This window comes from Porcisia hertigi, chromosome 7 (assembly GCF_017918235.1).
Source record: "Porcisia hertigi strain C119 chromosome 7, whole genome shotgun sequence".
Classification (NCBI taxonomy): Eukaryota; Euglenozoa; class Kinetoplastea; order Trypanosomatida; family Trypanosomatidae; genus Porcisia; species Porcisia hertigi.
The window spans coordinates 79,236-96,499 of record NC_090566.1 but is presented as its reverse complement, the minus strand read 5'-3'; the positions used below and the strand labels follow the sequence as shown (position 1 = coordinate 96,499).

At 59.1% G+C, this 17,264-nt stretch overlaps 5 protein-coding genes across 5 annotated transcripts; all 5 read right to left on the bottom strand.

The window, feature by feature from the left end:
- Positions 1–80: 80 nt before the first annotated feature.
- Positions 81–2,723, bottom strand: JKF63_06378 (uncharacterized protein; the record flags this gene model as incomplete). The annotated part of the gene is made up of 1 exon (XM_067902328.1): positions 81–2,723. One exon carries the CDS (start codon positions 2,721–2,723, stop codon positions 81–83), a length of 2,643 nt encoding a protein of 880 aa, XP_067759349.1.
- Positions 2,724–3,883: 1,160 nt separating this feature from the next.
- JKF63_06377 (uncharacterized protein) lies at positions 3,884–5,731 on the bottom strand (the record flags this gene model as incomplete). The annotated part of the gene is made up of 1 exon (XM_067902327.1): positions 3,884–5,731. The coding sequence occupies one exon, from the start codon at positions 5,729–5,731 to the stop codon at positions 3,884–3,886; it is 1,848 nt and encodes a 615-aa protein (XP_067759348.1).
- A 529-nt stretch (positions 5,732–6,260) lies between these two features.
- On the bottom strand, positions 6,261–7,313 carry JKF63_06376 (uncharacterized protein; the record flags this gene model as incomplete). Its single annotated transcript, XM_067902326.1, has 1 exon — positions 6,261–7,313. The coding sequence occupies one exon, from the start codon at positions 7,311–7,313 to the stop codon at positions 6,261–6,263; it is 1,053 nt and encodes a 350-aa protein (XP_067759347.1).
- Positions 7,314–7,812: 499 nt separating this feature from the next.
- Positions 7,813–9,621, bottom strand: JKF63_06375 (uncharacterized protein; the record flags this gene model as incomplete). Its single annotated transcript, XM_067902325.1, has 1 exon — positions 7,813–9,621. The coding sequence occupies one exon, from the start codon at positions 9,619–9,621 to the stop codon at positions 7,813–7,815; it is 1,809 nt and encodes a 602-aa protein (XP_067759346.1).
- An 863-nt stretch (positions 9,622–10,484) lies between these two features.
- JKF63_06374 (uncharacterized protein) lies at positions 10,485–17,075 on the bottom strand (the record flags this gene model as incomplete). Its single annotated transcript, XM_067902324.1, has 1 exon — positions 10,485–17,075. One exon carries the CDS (start codon positions 17,073–17,075, stop codon positions 10,485–10,487), a length of 6,591 nt encoding a protein of 2,196 aa, XP_067759345.1.
- Between the last annotated feature and the right edge of the window lie 189 nt (positions 17,076–17,264).

Below are 17,264 nucleotides of genomic sequence, written 5' to 3'. Positions count from 1 at the left end.
AAATTCAACAGTTTATGCAAAGACGCACACGGGGCGATATCCCGCACGTGGGCAGCGCCTACCCCCCCCTCCACTGAGCTTTACATGCATCGCCCTTCGACATACTTGACGATAATGTCCGGCAGTTCTTCCAGCCGCGCTCCAACGCGAGCTGCTTGCTCCTCAATGGTACTGTCCCGCGGTACCGACGCACGCAACCAGGAGGGTAAGCTGTCAGGCTGCCCTTCCCAGTGCTGACGCCACTGCGCTGGCAGCCACGGCGCCTGGGACTTCTGCGCTGCCCCAACGGCAACCACACACGTGTACCACCAGTGGCGCAAGTGGGCTGCGCCGTATTCGAGCTGCAGCTCACGTGGCATCATCCAGAGGAACGTCGTCAGAGAGACACCTGGTTCATTGGCGGGGCAGACGGACGGTGAAGCGTCATAGTCGCTGCCGACAGATCGGAAGGCCGGCAACTGTCGCGATAATGGCGCCGGCGCCGGCGCCGCCGCTCTGGCACAACCTATTCGCAGGTAGTACTGCATCTCTGCCAGCATGACGGCTTCTGAGCGAGCGAGTAGCACGCGTCGCAGCACCTCCTTTGCGTAATCGCAGTTGATGGCATGGGCCAGGTACACCGCAAGGCGCGCCCACGACACGTCCCATAGTGGCAGCGCCTCCGCACCGGGGGACAGCATCACGCTGCGATACCCCGCCGCCAGGGTTGCGGTGCACCACATGAAACCCACGAGTCCGTAGAAAAAGAGCACGACCAACAGGAATAGGGGCGTTGCAGTTGAATTGGCCATCTCCAGCGTCGAGACACGGTAGTCGAGCGTCACCGACTCTCTGCACCCGATGGAGCTGCCACGCACGTTGGCCAGCGAGTCGTCGAAGGAGGACATTGCGTACTGGCCCGTCTGACGCAGCACCGCATCGGCGCTGAACAGGTGGCGCCCGCCATCCAGCAGGGTGTACATCAGTGTCGCGTACGCAGCGCTGAAGGTGCGAAATTCAGACAGGGCACTACCGTACAGCAGCACGGCTGCCATGGAAACTCCGATGTTGGCAACGAGCCACACGCCAAGCCCAAGGCAGAGGCGAGGCACACTGACGACGAGGGTGTGGAGGGTGATCCACATCCCTGGCGTCACACAAGCAAAGCGCAGAAGGCCAACGGAGGCCGACAGAAACGAAGCAGCGGACAGGCGCCGCAGTAGCGTGCCACGACCTCGCACGGCCCGGTCGAGCTCAACCGGGTACTCAACGCGACTGGCGTACGCTTCTGGGGGCACCCTGGAAAGATCGGCGACGGTGTGCCACCAGGACACCACCATGGCAGTGGTCAGCACCAGAGCCAGCATGTTCACTAAGTTCTGCGTGTGGACGAGCACTGCTAGAAGACACCGAAGCCGCTGTAGTAGCGTTCGACGTGGGCGAGGGAAGCGACGGAGCCTCGCACGGAGCTGACATACCATACGCAACAACAGATGGTGGCCGTACATAAGGGTGGTGAGGATCAAGACGATGCTGACGGCCAGCGACGTGAATGTGGTGGTCCACCGTAGCGCCTCCAGGCTGAAGGTGCGTAGCTGCGGCTGCACCACTGCTCCCGCGGAAGCCATGGAGAACCGTATCTCTACTACAGTGTACTGACGTGTCTTGGGGCGGTACAGGACATACTGCACGAGCACCTCCGACACAGTCACATCAAACAGAAACGACGCGCAACTCGCTGTTGCCGCTGAGGCATTGCCGTCGGGTGGCGTGAGGTCAGTCTCGGTGTATTGCATCCACAGCTCCCGCATCACCACCGATTTGTTGTACGCCGCCGGCCATGCTATGCGTCGCTTCGGTGTTTCCATTATCTTGAGCACAGAGCTCACGACCGCGCAGGAGGTTGCCAAGGGCAGCAAAGCGGTGTAGCCTCCTGCGTCTGCGTCATACTCGAACAGTTTTTCGGATGGAATTGCCGGGTTTGCACGTCCGCAGATGCGGCTGGGGATGATCGGCGGGGCGGCTCTCTTGTCGGACAGGAGTGGCGTCACCAGGCGGGCTGTCCGTTCCACACCGACCTGCGTTTTGTCAGTCCGCTGGCGCTCCTGAGGTGGCGTGGTCGGGGCCTTTGGTGAAGCGTCGGAGCGCTGTGGCTCGCTGCGACGACTGATGATGCGTACGCCACCGACGGGGTAGTGCGAGTTCTTCACGGTGCTGTGCCACGGACGGCTGTGGCTAGGGTGCTTGCAATCCCACAGCTGCGGCAGTAGCTGTAAGTACAGCCACCGTAGCACATCGCGTCGGGTGCGGACTGCGGAGAGACGCATGTAATCTGGTGCGTGATGCGATGCCGCGACGCGGGTTACCTGTTCGTCGACGGCAGCGTTGGCGTCTGGCTGCGGTGACCATGCGTTGACCTTGTTGTTGTACCAGCTGTACACCCACGGGTATCGGGCGCTGTTGCCCGTCACAAACGTGCCGACGGAGGCCTTCACATCTTTCGGGGTGGCGACCTCTGTGTCCATGCGGAAGGCGTCCAGCAAAATGGACTCTTGCAGCTTCGGGGCGAGGGTGGCTTGCGCTCCATTCACCTTGTGGACGGCGTTCACATCCAGTGTGTGGTGGATGCAGGCGGCCGCAGGGCCGATAAGCACAAATACGACCACCATAGCAAAGAAAGGCAGGTACCAGCAACACTGGTGTAACTCGTCCGCCATGTGCTGCTTGTGCCGCAGAAACAACATCACCTGTGAGAAGGGCAACTCCACGTAATTCCAAGGTTGTGTGGGAACGTCTGCAACCGCACCGCGGCCGTCGGGATGGGCTGCGCACCTGATTGCGCAGCTGTGCGCGGCCACAGCTCCTTTTTTATCGACAGTGAGGTCATCAGGGAAAAGGCGTGCCCACAGCCGGGCCTTCCAGCTGGGTCGATCGGCCACTGCAGCAGGGGTGGTGTCGGACAGGGGCGATTCGGGCGCAGTCTGTGTCCACCCTGAGAACGCCGACGCCGTGAGTGAGGGGGTGGCGCCAGATGTTCTCCTGCCTCGAGTGTTGCCAGTCACATGGTTGCTGACACTATTACTGAGGTTTGGCGGACACTCGCCCCTGACGAGCGAGACCAGCGGGGGATGCGGCCCCGTGATTTTAATTGCTGAGGAGGGCTGCTGCGCCATTTTGGGGGAGGGGGATGAGCAGAGGGGCTCACGACTTGCCCCACATCGATGAACCACCAACAAAGGGGTGGGAGAGAAAAAACAGGGCGTGTGCAGCGACCAAACGCACTCCCATGGGGGAAGCTGAAGTGACAAAGGCCCGGGGTGGGGTGGGGGGGGGGGGAAGAGAAGACGACGAAGCCGAAGGAGTGGAGGTGTGTGTCAGAGGGGGCCATCTGTGCACGCACGCTCGGGTCAGGTGACACGCCGTCTGTTTAGAAAGGCAAGTCTGCATGACTTCGGCATCGCCGTCTCTGCCCGCACATGCCCGAGAGCCCTGTTGATCAAGAGCGAGGTAGGGCGAAGCAGGGCGGGTCGGGTCGGGTCGTGGCAGGGAGGGCGAAGAAGTGTTCCACGTAAAGCAAAAAAGAGAGGAAAGCAAGGCAGATCGTGTTGAACAGGTTAGGTAGATGACACCTGAGCAGCAGTACCCTGCATCGTGCCGTTGGTGCTACTAACACGCGCGGCGCACACCGGCTTCCGACGAACACCTCCACAGAGTCACTCCATATTGCTATGCCGACTCCGTATCTTCGCTCTTCCCCTCCTCCTTTTGAGTCTGGGCGCCACTGGTGGACGGAGGTCCGCTTCTTGTTTCTCGCGCGGGGGTGCGAGAGGGGCGATGGGCGCCTGCATCTGGAAGGCACAAACGGCCTCACATTTTTTTTACAGCGACATGGACGGGTTGAACATCAGTAGGTGCGCTTCGCCTTGCCGGCCTGTAGGTCGAAGCGATCCACCTTCAGCAGCGCCAGCAGAAGCGGCGTTAGCTGCACCAAAGTCCGCACCTCTGCTGGGTTGGTTTTGCTGTTCGAAGAGAGGGACGCTGCCGAGGCTATCTGAGCATTGAGGATGCTTCCAATGGGTGTCGCAGGTGGGGTACTGATCGGTGAGACTCCCAGCCGAACATCTGACGAGGCCATCAGTGTGCGAGTCAGAGATGCGCCCCCTCGCTGGTTAGTACTGATTTCACTGCAGCTGCAATCATTGCGAGGCGCAGGGACAGGGCTCAGGGGTGGTGGCGGCGGCGCTGGCCACCGCGGCGGGGCCACGACCAACGTGCGGAGAGTAAAACGAGCACACATGCCGTAGATGATGCTAGACAACATCAGCTTCAGTAAGGCGAGGATCACCACCACCAAGACACACACAAGAGGCGCTTTGAAGAGGAGGTAACTTGCCACTCGACCAGAACTCCACAGCAGCAGCGCTGCATACGCCACGGCGTCAAAGCCCGTCCGTTTGACGTTTTTTGGGGCAAAGCCGTGAGCTGGCGTGAGCAACGCAGGCGCCTCTTCCTCCATGTGCGCTGTGGCACCGCCACTGGATCGGCTCGCTACCACTTCCAACGAGGGCAGTCGCCACAAAACCCTCTCACAGCTTAAGTCCAGCAACGCCAGCTGCGAGTAGGCGCGGATCACCGAGAGCTGAATGCCGTTGAAGCGCAACACGAAGAGGTGTTTGACGAAGTCAATGGCCACCTCGACGCAGAGGATAACGAGGACATCGGCAACAGCAAAATCGGTGACGCGCTCGTGCATGTGGTGCAGAAGCATAACGAAAAAAACAACGATGTACTGCATTCGCTCTAGCGCGTCGAGCACACACACGCTGTGGAGCGACTCTGGCGTGTTCTTTTTGAAAACAACGCTCTTCAGTTCTGTGAAGTTGTTGCCGACCAACAGCGCAAGCAGTGAGTTGCCCTCCGCGTTGATCGTGACGTTCAGCGTGACGACGTGTAGCAAGAGAGAAAGAGAGTGGCAGGAAGTGCTGATGCAAGCGGCGACCGCGCTTCCGGCGAGGAGCCACCGCGACGGAGGCGTGTGCTGAGTGGCGGTGGCTGAGCCAACGTCGTCGCCACCCGCACACCCACTCCCAGACGCTGCCTTGCTCGTTGAGGCATCTGCTGGTGGTGGTTTGGTTTGGCGTCGGCGAGCGCAGTAAAACGTGTACTCATCGTCGATTGCGGCGTACAGCACTTCCAGTGAGTCCTGTGAAAACGATGAAAACATTTTGTCCGTAACATCGAGGATGCCAAATATCATCACCACTTTGATGAACGACGTACGTCGCACGGCGTGGTAGAGGTACGGGTACAGCTGCGTCGTCGCCAGACCCGCAACGCAGTAACTGGCCAGCGTTAGGATAAGCACAAAGAGTGTAATCACGTCACGAAGTTCGCACCGTCGCCACGGTATGAGGAGCTTTAGCGGCAGCAGCAGCACCCCGATGAGGTGATCGAAGAGACCGAGGCAGGTAATGGCGAAGTAAAATTCAATGTCGAGAAACATATCAGGGATGCGCTGGAATTGTTTCTTGGTGGCGGCGTATCCGTGGTCGCGGCGCCGCATCCCAGCGGCAGCCGGGGCTGATTGACCAGGAGAGGAAGAGCAAAGAGTCGCGCTGGCATTTGTTGTCATGAAAGTCTCGTACGCTTGCCGCCGATCGCGGTGCAGTGACTGATGGTGCCGCTGTTCGGCGGTGGCACCGAACAGCAGCTCCATGATCTGTCGCCGCACAACACCCCAGTTCCACTTCATGCCTGTACCTCTCTCTCAATAATTATGTTTGTGTGTGTAGGTACACCTAGAGAGATTGTACGCATAAGTAGGAGTGTAGCTGCACCGACTTCTTCCGCGTCCGTCTCTCCCCTGATGTCTTGCGTACTTTTATGCCAACGTTGGTGTGTGTGTGTGTGTGTGTGTTCGGGAAGAGGGGAAGGGGGGACGAGAGGGAGAGAGAAGTGTGGCGCGATGTGTGTGTGTGTGTGTGTGGTGGTGGGGGGGGGGGAAGGGAACACGCGCCTGTGGTGCTGCCTCGCTTCATCACCTTCGAGTCGTGAATTGCGGCAGAAGACGTGCACTGCTTGATTGCATTCAACACACACGCACACTTTTTACTCCATCTTTGACATGTACAGGCACACATACTTCTACAAAACGCGCGACACAACAGAAAAAAAAACAGAAAGAGGGAGAGGAGGAGGAGGAGGAGGCGGAGGTTAGTCTTGCCGCCACACGCAGTTCCCTCTTCACCACCAAAAGGGCATGTTGGGTAGCCACGGCCCGCTTATGCCGTCTTCGCGTCCGATTCTCCCGCCTCCGCGGCGGCTGTCGCAGGTAAGGTTGCCTGCTGTCCCAGTCGGTGGGCGAGAGCCTCTCGTGCGATAAGGCGGTATCTTTCTGCGTCCTCTGCGGTTGTGCCGGGCAGCAGCGCAGTGGTTTTCGAGACACTGGTGGTGGCGGAGCTACTGGGTAACGCGGTGCTCGCTACGGTGCGAGAGAACAAAGGCATGGGCATCCCTGCCGCCGCACTACTAGCTCCGCCCTCAGATGCAAGTAGAAAGCGCAGTGGTGAGGCCTGCAGCCGCCTCTGCAGGCGCCCGCTCACCCAGCGTAGTCCACTCTTTACTGCACTCGGGTACATGAAGATTTCTAAGGAATGGGCGTTGTTCGCGGCACCGGCGAGGCCACGCTCGTACAGCCAGCTCACAAGCAATGCGATGGACGCCACCATAACCCGGCATCCTTCAGTGTGTTCGTTATAGTCCTCCAGACTATGACCAATCACCAACGAAGCCACGTCCCAGCTGAGGGCGAGCCACACAATAGCGAGTGGGAGTTGCTGGAGCGTCAGCTGACCGCCGCGCAGTCGTGGGCCGATGAAAGCCGACACGCCGCGCGCACGGCACAGAGAAAAGGCAATCGCCTCTGCAACCGGCCACACACCCGTGTAACCGCGCAAGTTGCTGTTGCTGCCATCGTCTAGGCCAACAAGCCCCAGCAAGGTATGCATGAGTAGATCTATGAGTAGCACTATCAGCCCTGTGGCTATTGTCGTGACGATAATGAAGGTGGCGTACTCGCTGCTGCTTGTCGCTGCTTCCGCAGAGGTCCCAGTGAAGATGACAGCTATGCCCAGGGCGATACGCCAGGGTTGCTCCGTTGTCATGGCAAACGGATACGTCATGAATCGCCACGGGTAGAAGTCGTAGGGTGCGATGTCAATACACGTGGCATCATTGGAGGTGCTCAAGAGCAAGATGAGGCACATAAACAGGAGTAGACCCGCGGACACCGGCGTGTTCCGCGCTGCACGCGCCACTGATGAAGGAAGCCACATTTATGTCACACATACATACGCATATACACACTCAAGGACGCGTGTGCGTGTGCGTGTGTGTGTGGAGTTTGTGGGGTGGGGGGAGGGGAGGGGACAGCTCTAGAGAGTGTCACTGAGGGCCTGAGGCAAAAAGCAAGTAAGGCGAGGCCTGTGTGTATGGGTGTTGTCGTCGTCGTGCGTGTAGAACGAGGAGCAGGAAGTGTGAGGGGGGGGGGCAGGGAGGGGACAAGCGGAGGCTGAACAGTGGAAGATGAGTGAGTGTCAGTTGATGAGAGAAGCTTTTTTTTTTTTGAGGGGGGAGGGGGATGATCCGCGCTTCATAGGCTGTGTGGCATAACTGGACGACGACAGGCTCTGTGAGGAGGCCGGAATACACACCGGGAGCAGAACAAAAAGGGGAGGCGAGGCTTTAGACCGCAAATACGGCGCGCACTGCAGCTGCAGTGGCTCGGAGAGCTGCTGGAGTAGGGGGCAGAGGCTATCAGTAAGCAGAGAGACGTCAAGGTGACGGTGAGTCAGATGGTGCGATCCAGCCAGACCCAATCACAACCATCTCCTCGAGCGGTGAGGACGCTGCATCATCGTGAGACGCGGCATGGCTTCTCATGTACTCTTCTTGGAGCGTCAAGGCAGACGTGTACGCCACCAGCGCCTGACCCGGTGTCACGGCACGACGAGGGGCATCGAAAAGTACGCGAGCACGCCGAACGCGTACCCCTGCATCTGCGCTGAGCTCTTCGTCGGCCGCATGCCATTCCACTATCGCTGATTGGAGTGCTTCTTGATGCCGCGTACAGCAGTGACACTTAAGTCGATACGTGTTGTGTTCAAGGTTAGTCGAGGCACGTTGATGCAGCATAGGCAGTGGTATCCACCAGTGGAGTGACGTGACCGTGGTTTGAGAAGTGTAGAGCAGCGGGTCGTTCCATTGGGCAACCACCCGCACCTCGGTGAGGAGACGTACCGGCGCCGGGTTACCACGAGCCACCGCTGAGGGGGGCAGGGGTGCCAAGACCTTTTCAGCAACGTAGTAGAACGCCTCGCGCACTTGCCCGTCAGCAGTGCGGCGGCCGAGACGCACACGCTGGCCGAGGGTGAAGGCGTAGGCTGGGAGGCGGCCTGGGTAGTCTGCACGAAGGGTCTCGAGAAGAGTATTACGGGATGAATGGCATGCAATCGGTTGCGATGGGGTACCGGTGGGGTGCTCCGCGGTGCTTTGCGGGGCGAGGAGTACTTCTCCTGTAAGCGCGTCGCTGAACACCGTGGGGGCCGATGACAAGGACAGTGGCTGCGGTGGCGGGAGGTACTCGTTCAGGAAGGCGGGGAAGCGCGCGCTACGTGATGTGTCAGCGGCACAAGTGGCAGAGGATGGCGGTCCGACAAAGCAAATCCCTGTGCTGGTCTTCTTCTGGGAGATGTGCGCTATGCTCTGTTCCGGCCCCCCATCTGAACGCACCGTCAACGTGCCACCGCTGCGACCAAAACTGTGCGTCGCCAGTGCACGCACGTCCGCCTTGCACGTAAAGAGGTGCCCGAGAGGAAAGATTGCTCTGGCCAGGGCAGACGGCGGCACTCGAGACAAAAACACGGTTTGATCGTTAAGGTCCCGTGCTGCAGAGCACGGCTGTGCAAGCAACGTTACGCTCTCTTCCTCGTCGACACCGCTGTGAAAGCCGCAGGAGAGATCCCGCGTTTGCGCGTAGTGGCCGGTGGCGAGGAGTGTCTCACGGAACACCGATCCCGTGCGACGCAGCTCACTCGTCAAGGCACCGAACTTGATATTACTGTTGCAGAGTATGTCCACGTTGAGCGTCTGACCTGCAGCGTAAGCATCCAGCATGCGCCCAAAGCACTGCTCGGCGTACTCACTGGAGAAGTCGTACAGTGGCAGAGGGGTGCCGTCTCGTGGAAGGAGGTCTAGCTCCATTGCCACCCGCTGCGCATCATCATAGTCCACACGGGATCGCGCACACCACCCGGATTCCGCGTTATCATCGTGCCAGTTGCGCATAAAGAACGGGAAGTACTGCACAGGACTCGCGTCGTGAGCTGCAACCGCACTCGCCAGTTCGCCTGCGGTGACCAGCTTGCTGAACACCTGGTGGAGTGGTACCCGAGCTTCAACCACTGCTTGTAGCATGGACAAAGGTGGCGGCGGCACTCGTGGGCTGCCAAAGAAGCGAAGCGCGGTCACGTCTTGCGTGGTGTAAACGCAGCGTTGTAGGATGAGTGCGGTAACAGCGCTGTCAACACCTCCAGAGAGGCCGATGGCGATGCGCAGCGGCACGCACGTCGTCGTTGCACACATGCCCGGTTTGGTCGGGCTTTTTTTTTCTTGAGTGGTCCAAAGGAGTAGAGAAAGAGAGAACAGACACAAGAAGAACGTATCGATTGTACGAAGGAAAGGAATCAAAACAAAAGCGCATGTGCGTGCTCGTGTAGATGGAGAGATTTCTGTACGCAGATGCAGTACCCCTCCCTCCTTCCCTCCCTCACATCATTGAAGCAAACACAGACTCACTCACCGTCTGCATAGATGTGTGTTGAGCACTCTGCTGTTGCTGCCGCTCTCATTCGCAGGAGGCTGCGGATGTGTTCATCGCCTTTGCGCCACTCCCCTCCCCCCCCGGACTCTCAAAGAATATGCGAAAACGTAAACGGCCACACACACACAGACGTACACTCACGCTGTGCTCCTGGGGGGGGGGGGCATCTCTACGGGTGGGCATTGAAAGGGTAATGCACGTGCCTATGCGTGTGGTGTATCTTCTTTTTTTCGTGTTCGTAGTTTTTGATCCTCTTCCCAACAACAGCATTGCAACCGCCATCAAAAAGGAAAATATTTTGTACGTGTCGGGGGAGGGGGCACACACTCCCCGCCCCCCCCGGCCCCCCGAGACGTACACCATGCGCATGCACGCACTCACATACAGACAAAGAGAGAGAGGTCACGCGTAAGCATGCGGAGGTGTTCTGTTTCACCTTTCGCGCCTTTGGTGATGTGAGATCCGTCTTGCTATTGCAGCATGTAGGGGTGTTGGTGGTGGTGGTGGTGGCGAGCGCGCTCCACGGCGACTCTTCGGCGTTCATGTTTTCCATTCAAGATCAAAGCTGCAGTGTTCTAGGCCTTTACATCCTCAGCCTCCTCCATCATTCGCGTTTTTATTACCCCTAATGATGAGAGCTCTGTGTAGGGATCTGTGCGTGCGTATGCTCTGCCCTCGAATTAATTGGTGTCGCGGACTCCGCAGCGGTGTAACCGTTGCTGCCTCCAACATGACCGTTGCCATCGGACGTACCATTCACTGTTGGAAGGTTCGAGGTCGGCGGGTTTTCATCGTCGCTTTCTGTTGCCGGAGTCGGAGAAAATTTTCCTCCCCCGCGAGGGCTGCAGATATTCTTCTTCATAGCTGCCACCGTCGTCCCGGCGGCTTGGTTTTCTTGGCTCGGCAGCGGTGCGTGAGCGATGTACCATGCGAAGTAATCGCGCACCGTGGTGATTAGCGTACCAGCCGTCGGCGTCAGCAGCGGAACCAGCAAAGCAAAGAACTTCGGGTGCAGCACCATCGCCTCAAAGGCCTCTTGCCGACTCGTCCAACCGGCAACCGATGCTGACTGCCCCGTCAACAGCTCCACCAGATACCCCAGAACAGTCGTCAGCTGCTGGTACATGCCCGAGTTGCAGGCACGGACATGCTGTTGCTCTTGCGGCGACAGTCGCTGAAGGGAAGCAGTATCAGCAGCGAGTGAGGAAATGTCTGACGCTGCCGTAACGGCACCGGCACCCCCGCCGTCTGCAAAGGAAGGCGGTGCCGCGGTGTGGGAGATGGTCTGCACCTGCCGAATGGCCTCGATTATGTCGGTGGTCACCGCCAGTAGATCGTCAGAGGGGTATTCCGAGGCCAGTATAGCGAATTTCAAATAACACTGCAGGACACTACGTACAGCCGCGTGTGGCAGCAACCCGCTGTTTCTGGTGAACGCTGGAGCCTCCCGTCTCAGCTCTATCGACTGTAGCGCGTACTGCTCGACTTCGCACGGATGGTTAATGCGCCACAACACAGCAAAGAGCGTGCCTGCCGCCTGAAGACACAACTGTAGCAAGACCAGTGGAGACGCATGAGGAAGAGCCCAGCTGTCCTCAATCACTTCAGAGGTCTTCTCTGCACTGCCAGCCGCTGCAGCGCTCGTGACCACATTCTGTAGCTCCTTTGGCACGCCGGCCAATATCTGGACGAGCATGTTTACATACTCAATGAGAGGCTCATCCGGGACGAGGGCAGCACCGACAGCCCGGCGCGTCTCCTCGTTGCCGGCACGTCTACCACGACTCAGTGTCGGGTTAGCAGCCTGACCGTTCTGCTCACCAATTGCCGTTGCTGCGCATGTACCCAGCGCCGCTTCCGGTGCTTCTGCACCCGCCCCGCCCACGAGCCACTGCGGTTCTGCCTGGCTCATCAACTCCACCGTGTGGGTGGCTTGGGCACAATAGGCTTCCCATGCTGACACAGTATTGGTCATCGGTGTTTCCAACCAGCGCCGACCAACGAAGTTGGTGTCGGGCAACACTATAGCCGTGAGCGGGACGCGCACGGCGTACAACGCCAACGCCAGACAGTCCAGCACACATTGCGCGAGTCGTGGAGACAACGCTGCGCTCTTCTGCTGCAGGCAGACAGCGATGCACCGTGAGAGGGAGCGGACAGCGAGAAAGCGAGATTGATATGGGCTTTTGGGACTGAGTAGGATCGGCAGTAGGCATCGCTGCATGACTGACTGAGCAGCCATTGGGAGATCGTCCTCCTTGAGGCCGGTTAGCAGCTCATTCGAGAGGAGCCCGAGAGCGGTTGGCAAGGTAGCTCGAAACGACGACTGCGAGCACCGCCGCATCGACGCCGGCATTGGAATTTGGAAGAAGAGGAAGGGAAGGATGCTCGAGTGTGTAATGGGGGTTGTGTGGTGATGCTCTGTGTGGCCGATTGTGCCCTCCAACACCACCACCGCCAAGTCCAGCACCAGAGGAGAGAGTTGCCCCGGTCGCATTTGCAGCGAGAGGGTGCGCAGCTGGTGCACCACCTCCGCTCGAGTCTGCTCCCGCTCGCATAGGAGCAGCGAGCACAACCGCGCTAGTGTGTCCCGGACGACGTAGTTGGGGTTGGTTTCCATGCAGACCACCACCTCATGCGTGAATGCATCGCGCTGCTCCAGCAGTTGCGCAAAGGTGATCGGGTCCGCCAGAGCGATCGCTGGGGAGACAGGAACGGTTGCGCTCCATCCCAGTGACGACGACGCGGCCGTCGCGGACATCGCCACTGTTGCAGTACAGATACTGCTCAGCAGTGCCACACATACTTGAGCGCTGTCCGCGTCTCCGCACATACCGCCCATGTAGGCGAGCTGCGCCAGCAACCACAGCAGCGCACCGCGCACCGTCACAGAAAGTCGATCAGAGGACGCGGAACCGGTGCCGCCACAGAGCGCCACCAACTTCCGCAGGACTAACAGAGCAAGACTGCCCGCCTCGGTGGCGGTGCTGTTGCGATCGCACAACGCCATGGCAAGAGGATACAACACCTCCTGCCACGATGTCATCATCGTGCGAAGGGAAAGATCGTGATCTGCGGACATCATCTCCGCCGCGCGTAAGATGCGCGACAGCACCTCCTTCACGGCTTGTAGCGTGTGCATCTGCAGCAGCGTCGCCGCCTCATCAGAAGCGGATGGGAGGGTCACGTCATATATATTGCGCAGGCAGCGAAAGCTCTGTAAAAACTCAGCCGGGGCGGTGTGCACCGTCGTCGCCACTGCTTCAGCCTTCTCTGCCGCGGATGCTGGGGCTGTGGTTCGGTGAGTCGAATAGGAAACCCACATTGTGCACATCAAGTCCACTACACACTCAAAGAGCAGCTGCAGTCCGTCGTCGCTGGAGCTATGCTTTTTCACGAGCTCCAAGTAGGCTGGCACTACAATCGTGGTGAACTCGCGCGCATTGACAAAATAGACAATGTCCATGGCTTGCTTGCCATGCACGATGCGCGTGAACTCGAGGGCGCGACGCAGCACGACCAGCGCAGAAGAGAGGCTTGCCACATCGCCAACCGCGTAGCTGCTGATGGTGGTCATGATTCCTTCCATGACCCGTCGGATTGCCTCCTTGGGCCGGTTCGTCTTGAGCGCCACGTCGACAGGAGCCCCTCTGTCGTCAGCCTCGATGCTGAGGCGCGTGATGCGCTCGACCCGTGTGAAGACGTCTTCGATCAGGGGCGGAGTCGTCGCCGTCGACGTGCGGCGCACCTCCAGCATGAGCTGGCACACCGCAACCCAGCATCGTACAGGAAAGTTCATGGCATGTGTCATGGAAGCCACCACCAACACCGCCCGCCAGCAATGCTCCTGCACCGGCGTCACCTCCGACATGCGCAGCAGTGTAAGCAACGTGACCGTGCATTCCGTTGACAGGTCGAATGCGGCTGCCGTGTGCAGCAGCGACTGGAGGCCCCGCACGCACGGCAGAAGAACATTCAAAGGTGTTGTCGTGGTGCCTTCGTACATGGCAGGGCCAAAGACGGCACATACCGAGGACCAGGTGCTTAGGAAGAAATCCTTGACTACCGCGCACCACCAGGCGCCTGGGGCAGGGGCGAGCGGCATTTGACAAGTGTGCAGCCTCAATAGCTGCTGGGTTTCGCTCACCATGCGCTGCACCTCCACTCCGAAAGCCAGCTGCCGCTTTTCCTCCTGAGATACAAAAAACATGTCGAAGGCGCTACGGCCAGCGCTTTCGGTGCTCGCGGTCGCGTTGACCGTCACGCCTTTGACACTCTCGAGTGGGCGAGTACTGATGCAAAAAAAGATTTCGTCCACAAAGCTGTCGGCGAAGCTCTCATCGTCATTGCAGCAGCGCAGCTGACTGCGGAACGCCTTCCGATCCAGTTTAGTCCCTGCGGACGGGTTGTGGACGTTGGTGTTCAGCATCACTGTGGCGACAATGAAAATGAACACTGCGGTGTCGCTCTTGAAGGGAAATACATCCCTGTCGATGCCACCTACGCTGTTCGCTTTATAGTAGGCGGCGGCGAAGTACTCGAGCAGCCGTTCGATGCGTTGTCCCTCCTTGGGCAGTTGCACCCGCATGAGAAGCTCATTGATGGCCTCCAGCACACTGCACCCGGCTAGCGGCAGACGCCCCAAGTAGGCCGCGCAGACGTGCAGGGGAAACATTTCTGGCGTCGTCAGGAACTCGGCCACCGCCTCAGGGTTGAGTGAGCTTGTCTGGGAGAGGAAGTCGGCAACAGCCTCCACCTTTTCCATCGAAGCGGCAGACGGAAGCGGAGGGAGGAGCTTGTGCTCCCACTGAATGCTGAAGTTGGCGTGCGAAACAGGCACTGTGTTCTCCTCAGCAGTTATGTTGAAGAGCCGGTAGATCGTCCGCTTGGGTGCCGCATTGAAGAGGTCCACTTCCTGCTGCTCCTTGAGCTTTGACTCGCGACATGTAACGACAGGCAGCTCAGCGAACATCGCCTTGCCGCTTTCTTCTTCAAGTGGTGCCTCTGTCGTCGTGAGTTCAGCGATCCGGACGAGGCCGTACAGCGCCATAGCAGGTAGAGAGAACGAGGCCAGGTTGGGAACGGCCGCCGTCGATGACGGCTCGGAGGATGGAATGCTGCCTACCTTCCCAGCGCGACGCTGCGTCTCGTTCGACTGAGCTCCGACTACCGAGGCGGGTGCTGACGGCGCTGGAACACTTGATGAGGCCTCCTGCTGGAGGCGCGGCTGCTCCTGCACGTTGGCATCTTGCATGAGTTCCTCTTTAGGCGCCGCCCGGACGATGCGGGAAAGGGTGTTGGTGAGCTGCTGCATCAAGTTGAGGCCATGTGCGTGTACATTGAGGTCGTACAGACGGTAGAGATGAAAAATAAGGGGAACGGAGCCGCGGTCGCCGCCGGCGGGGACGGTACTGTTGTGGGTCATGAAGGTCATGAGGAGATGCAGCGCAATTGTGCGCTTCACGTAATACGGACTGTTGGGGGAATCTAGCAGGCGTAGTACAACGTTGGTGTAAAGGAAGCCCACTTCCTGGCCAATATTGAGGGGACAAGTTGTGATCAACAGCCCGAGCGCCTCCAGACCCGCGGCCAGAACAGCTGGTTGGGCTGAGGCGACGCAACTCAGAATGCCATCGTACACGGCGCGGTACCACTGAATTCCTAGCAGGACACACCGCAGCAACGGCACGTCGTGCGCCGCAACATACTGCAGCATATCAGTGAATAGGCGAGTAGCAAGCAGCTGGCCCTCGTTGCTGTCTCCACAGCACGTTGCCACAGCAGCGAGGTAGTCAGCGGAGAAACTGCTGCCGAGGTTGGTGACGACATCACTCGCCGCAGTTCGCCACGTCAGCGGAGCAGTGTCGCCCACACGGGAGGGCGACGCCCCAACGGCGGCCAAGTCGCTGGTTGAGGAGAGCTTAGCGAGTCCAGTCTCTCCACGTGCCGGTGCTGCCGCCGGCATCGCGGCCCTGCAGAGCGAGCAAAGATCTTGGGCAGCGTCCTTCTTGAGCGCCAGAAGCGGCGCCGGTGCTCCCTCAGCACGGACGGCAGCCACCAATGTCAGGAACTTCACACATGGCTTTATCACACTGCCAATGTTGCGGACGCTGTGCACAAGCGATGGCCCCCATTGTCGCCGCAGAGCGTCAATGCGTCTCTGAGCATATGTGGCCATGCGCTCTGGTGATTCCTCCTCAAACGCATTCGGCGCAGCGTCTACGTCTTCAATTGACCCCTCCGCCGGTTTCGCGGCGCTACTTGTGGACATGATGGACTTCTGCAGCAGGTGCAGCTCCTCCTTCTCTATGCGTGTTTGAAAGCACATCTGTGCGCGGCGTGTCTGCTTAACCACGTCGACACACAACTGCATGGGGAAGCGAGCACTGGCCGCGTCTGATGGGACGGCATTTGTAGTGACGAGTTGAATGCACGCTAGCATAGTCCTTGTGGCCACGTTAATCTCCTTTGCAAACTGAACAAAGTGCGGGGAGACCGCTGCCTCCACGCCGTCTTCCAAAGTGGCTTCGCCCGTGCTGTCGGTGCCAGTGTACGTGTGGTGCACGACGTGCTGGAGGGACGCCATAATCATTGAGCAGCACCGCACCATCAACAGGCGCCCAAGACTTTTCCCAAACGTCTGCAGTTTTGCCCTCTCCGGTAAGTCACCGTTAAAGAGCAGCCGCAAGTAATTCGCAAGGCCTGCGAGGTTGCGCTCATCCACGAGCTTATGTGAGGCAGTGACTTCTGCGCTGAAAGAAAACCTGCCAGACGAAGCCAGCGACGGAGGTGCATGTCCAGAGGCGTCGGCGGATGAGGGAGCCTCTGCGCTAGCGGCCTCCCCGGTAGATGTCGCTGCGGTCGTCAGTGGCCCTTCAGCTGCTGCTTTTGATACCGAGGTGGATGCATCCTCTGCCTGTTCTTCGTCTGGCTGCACGCCGGCTGCCACTGTTCCCGGTGCTAGTCCGGGAAGCTCTGTTGCTGATGGGCGCAGCGGCAGCGAGTCGGTGGTGGAAGGACATTGGTTTTTTATAGCACTGACGTCATTCAGCCATGCTTCGGTGGCGCTACAGAGGTCACTCAGTTTAGCCCGCTGTGCACTACTGAGGGCCTCGCTCTTCACCACGAAGTGGATCTGTGTGAGCAAGGCATTGAGCTGAACAAAAAAGGCCACCTTGTTTTCCATCTCCGCATTGGTGAGCTGATGGTGCGCCATGTTGGGCGGCACAACAGCAGCTCACACAGAGCCAGTGAGGGGGTGGGGGTCGAGAGAAAGCTTGAGCTAGGCGACTCAAAATATTGGCGAGCCGCACACGATGCTTTACGTGAGCCTACGCTGGTGGGCGTGCGGTACTTTCCCTGTCCATTCAAGCGAGAGCCAGGAAAAAAAGGGAGACCTCTTGGA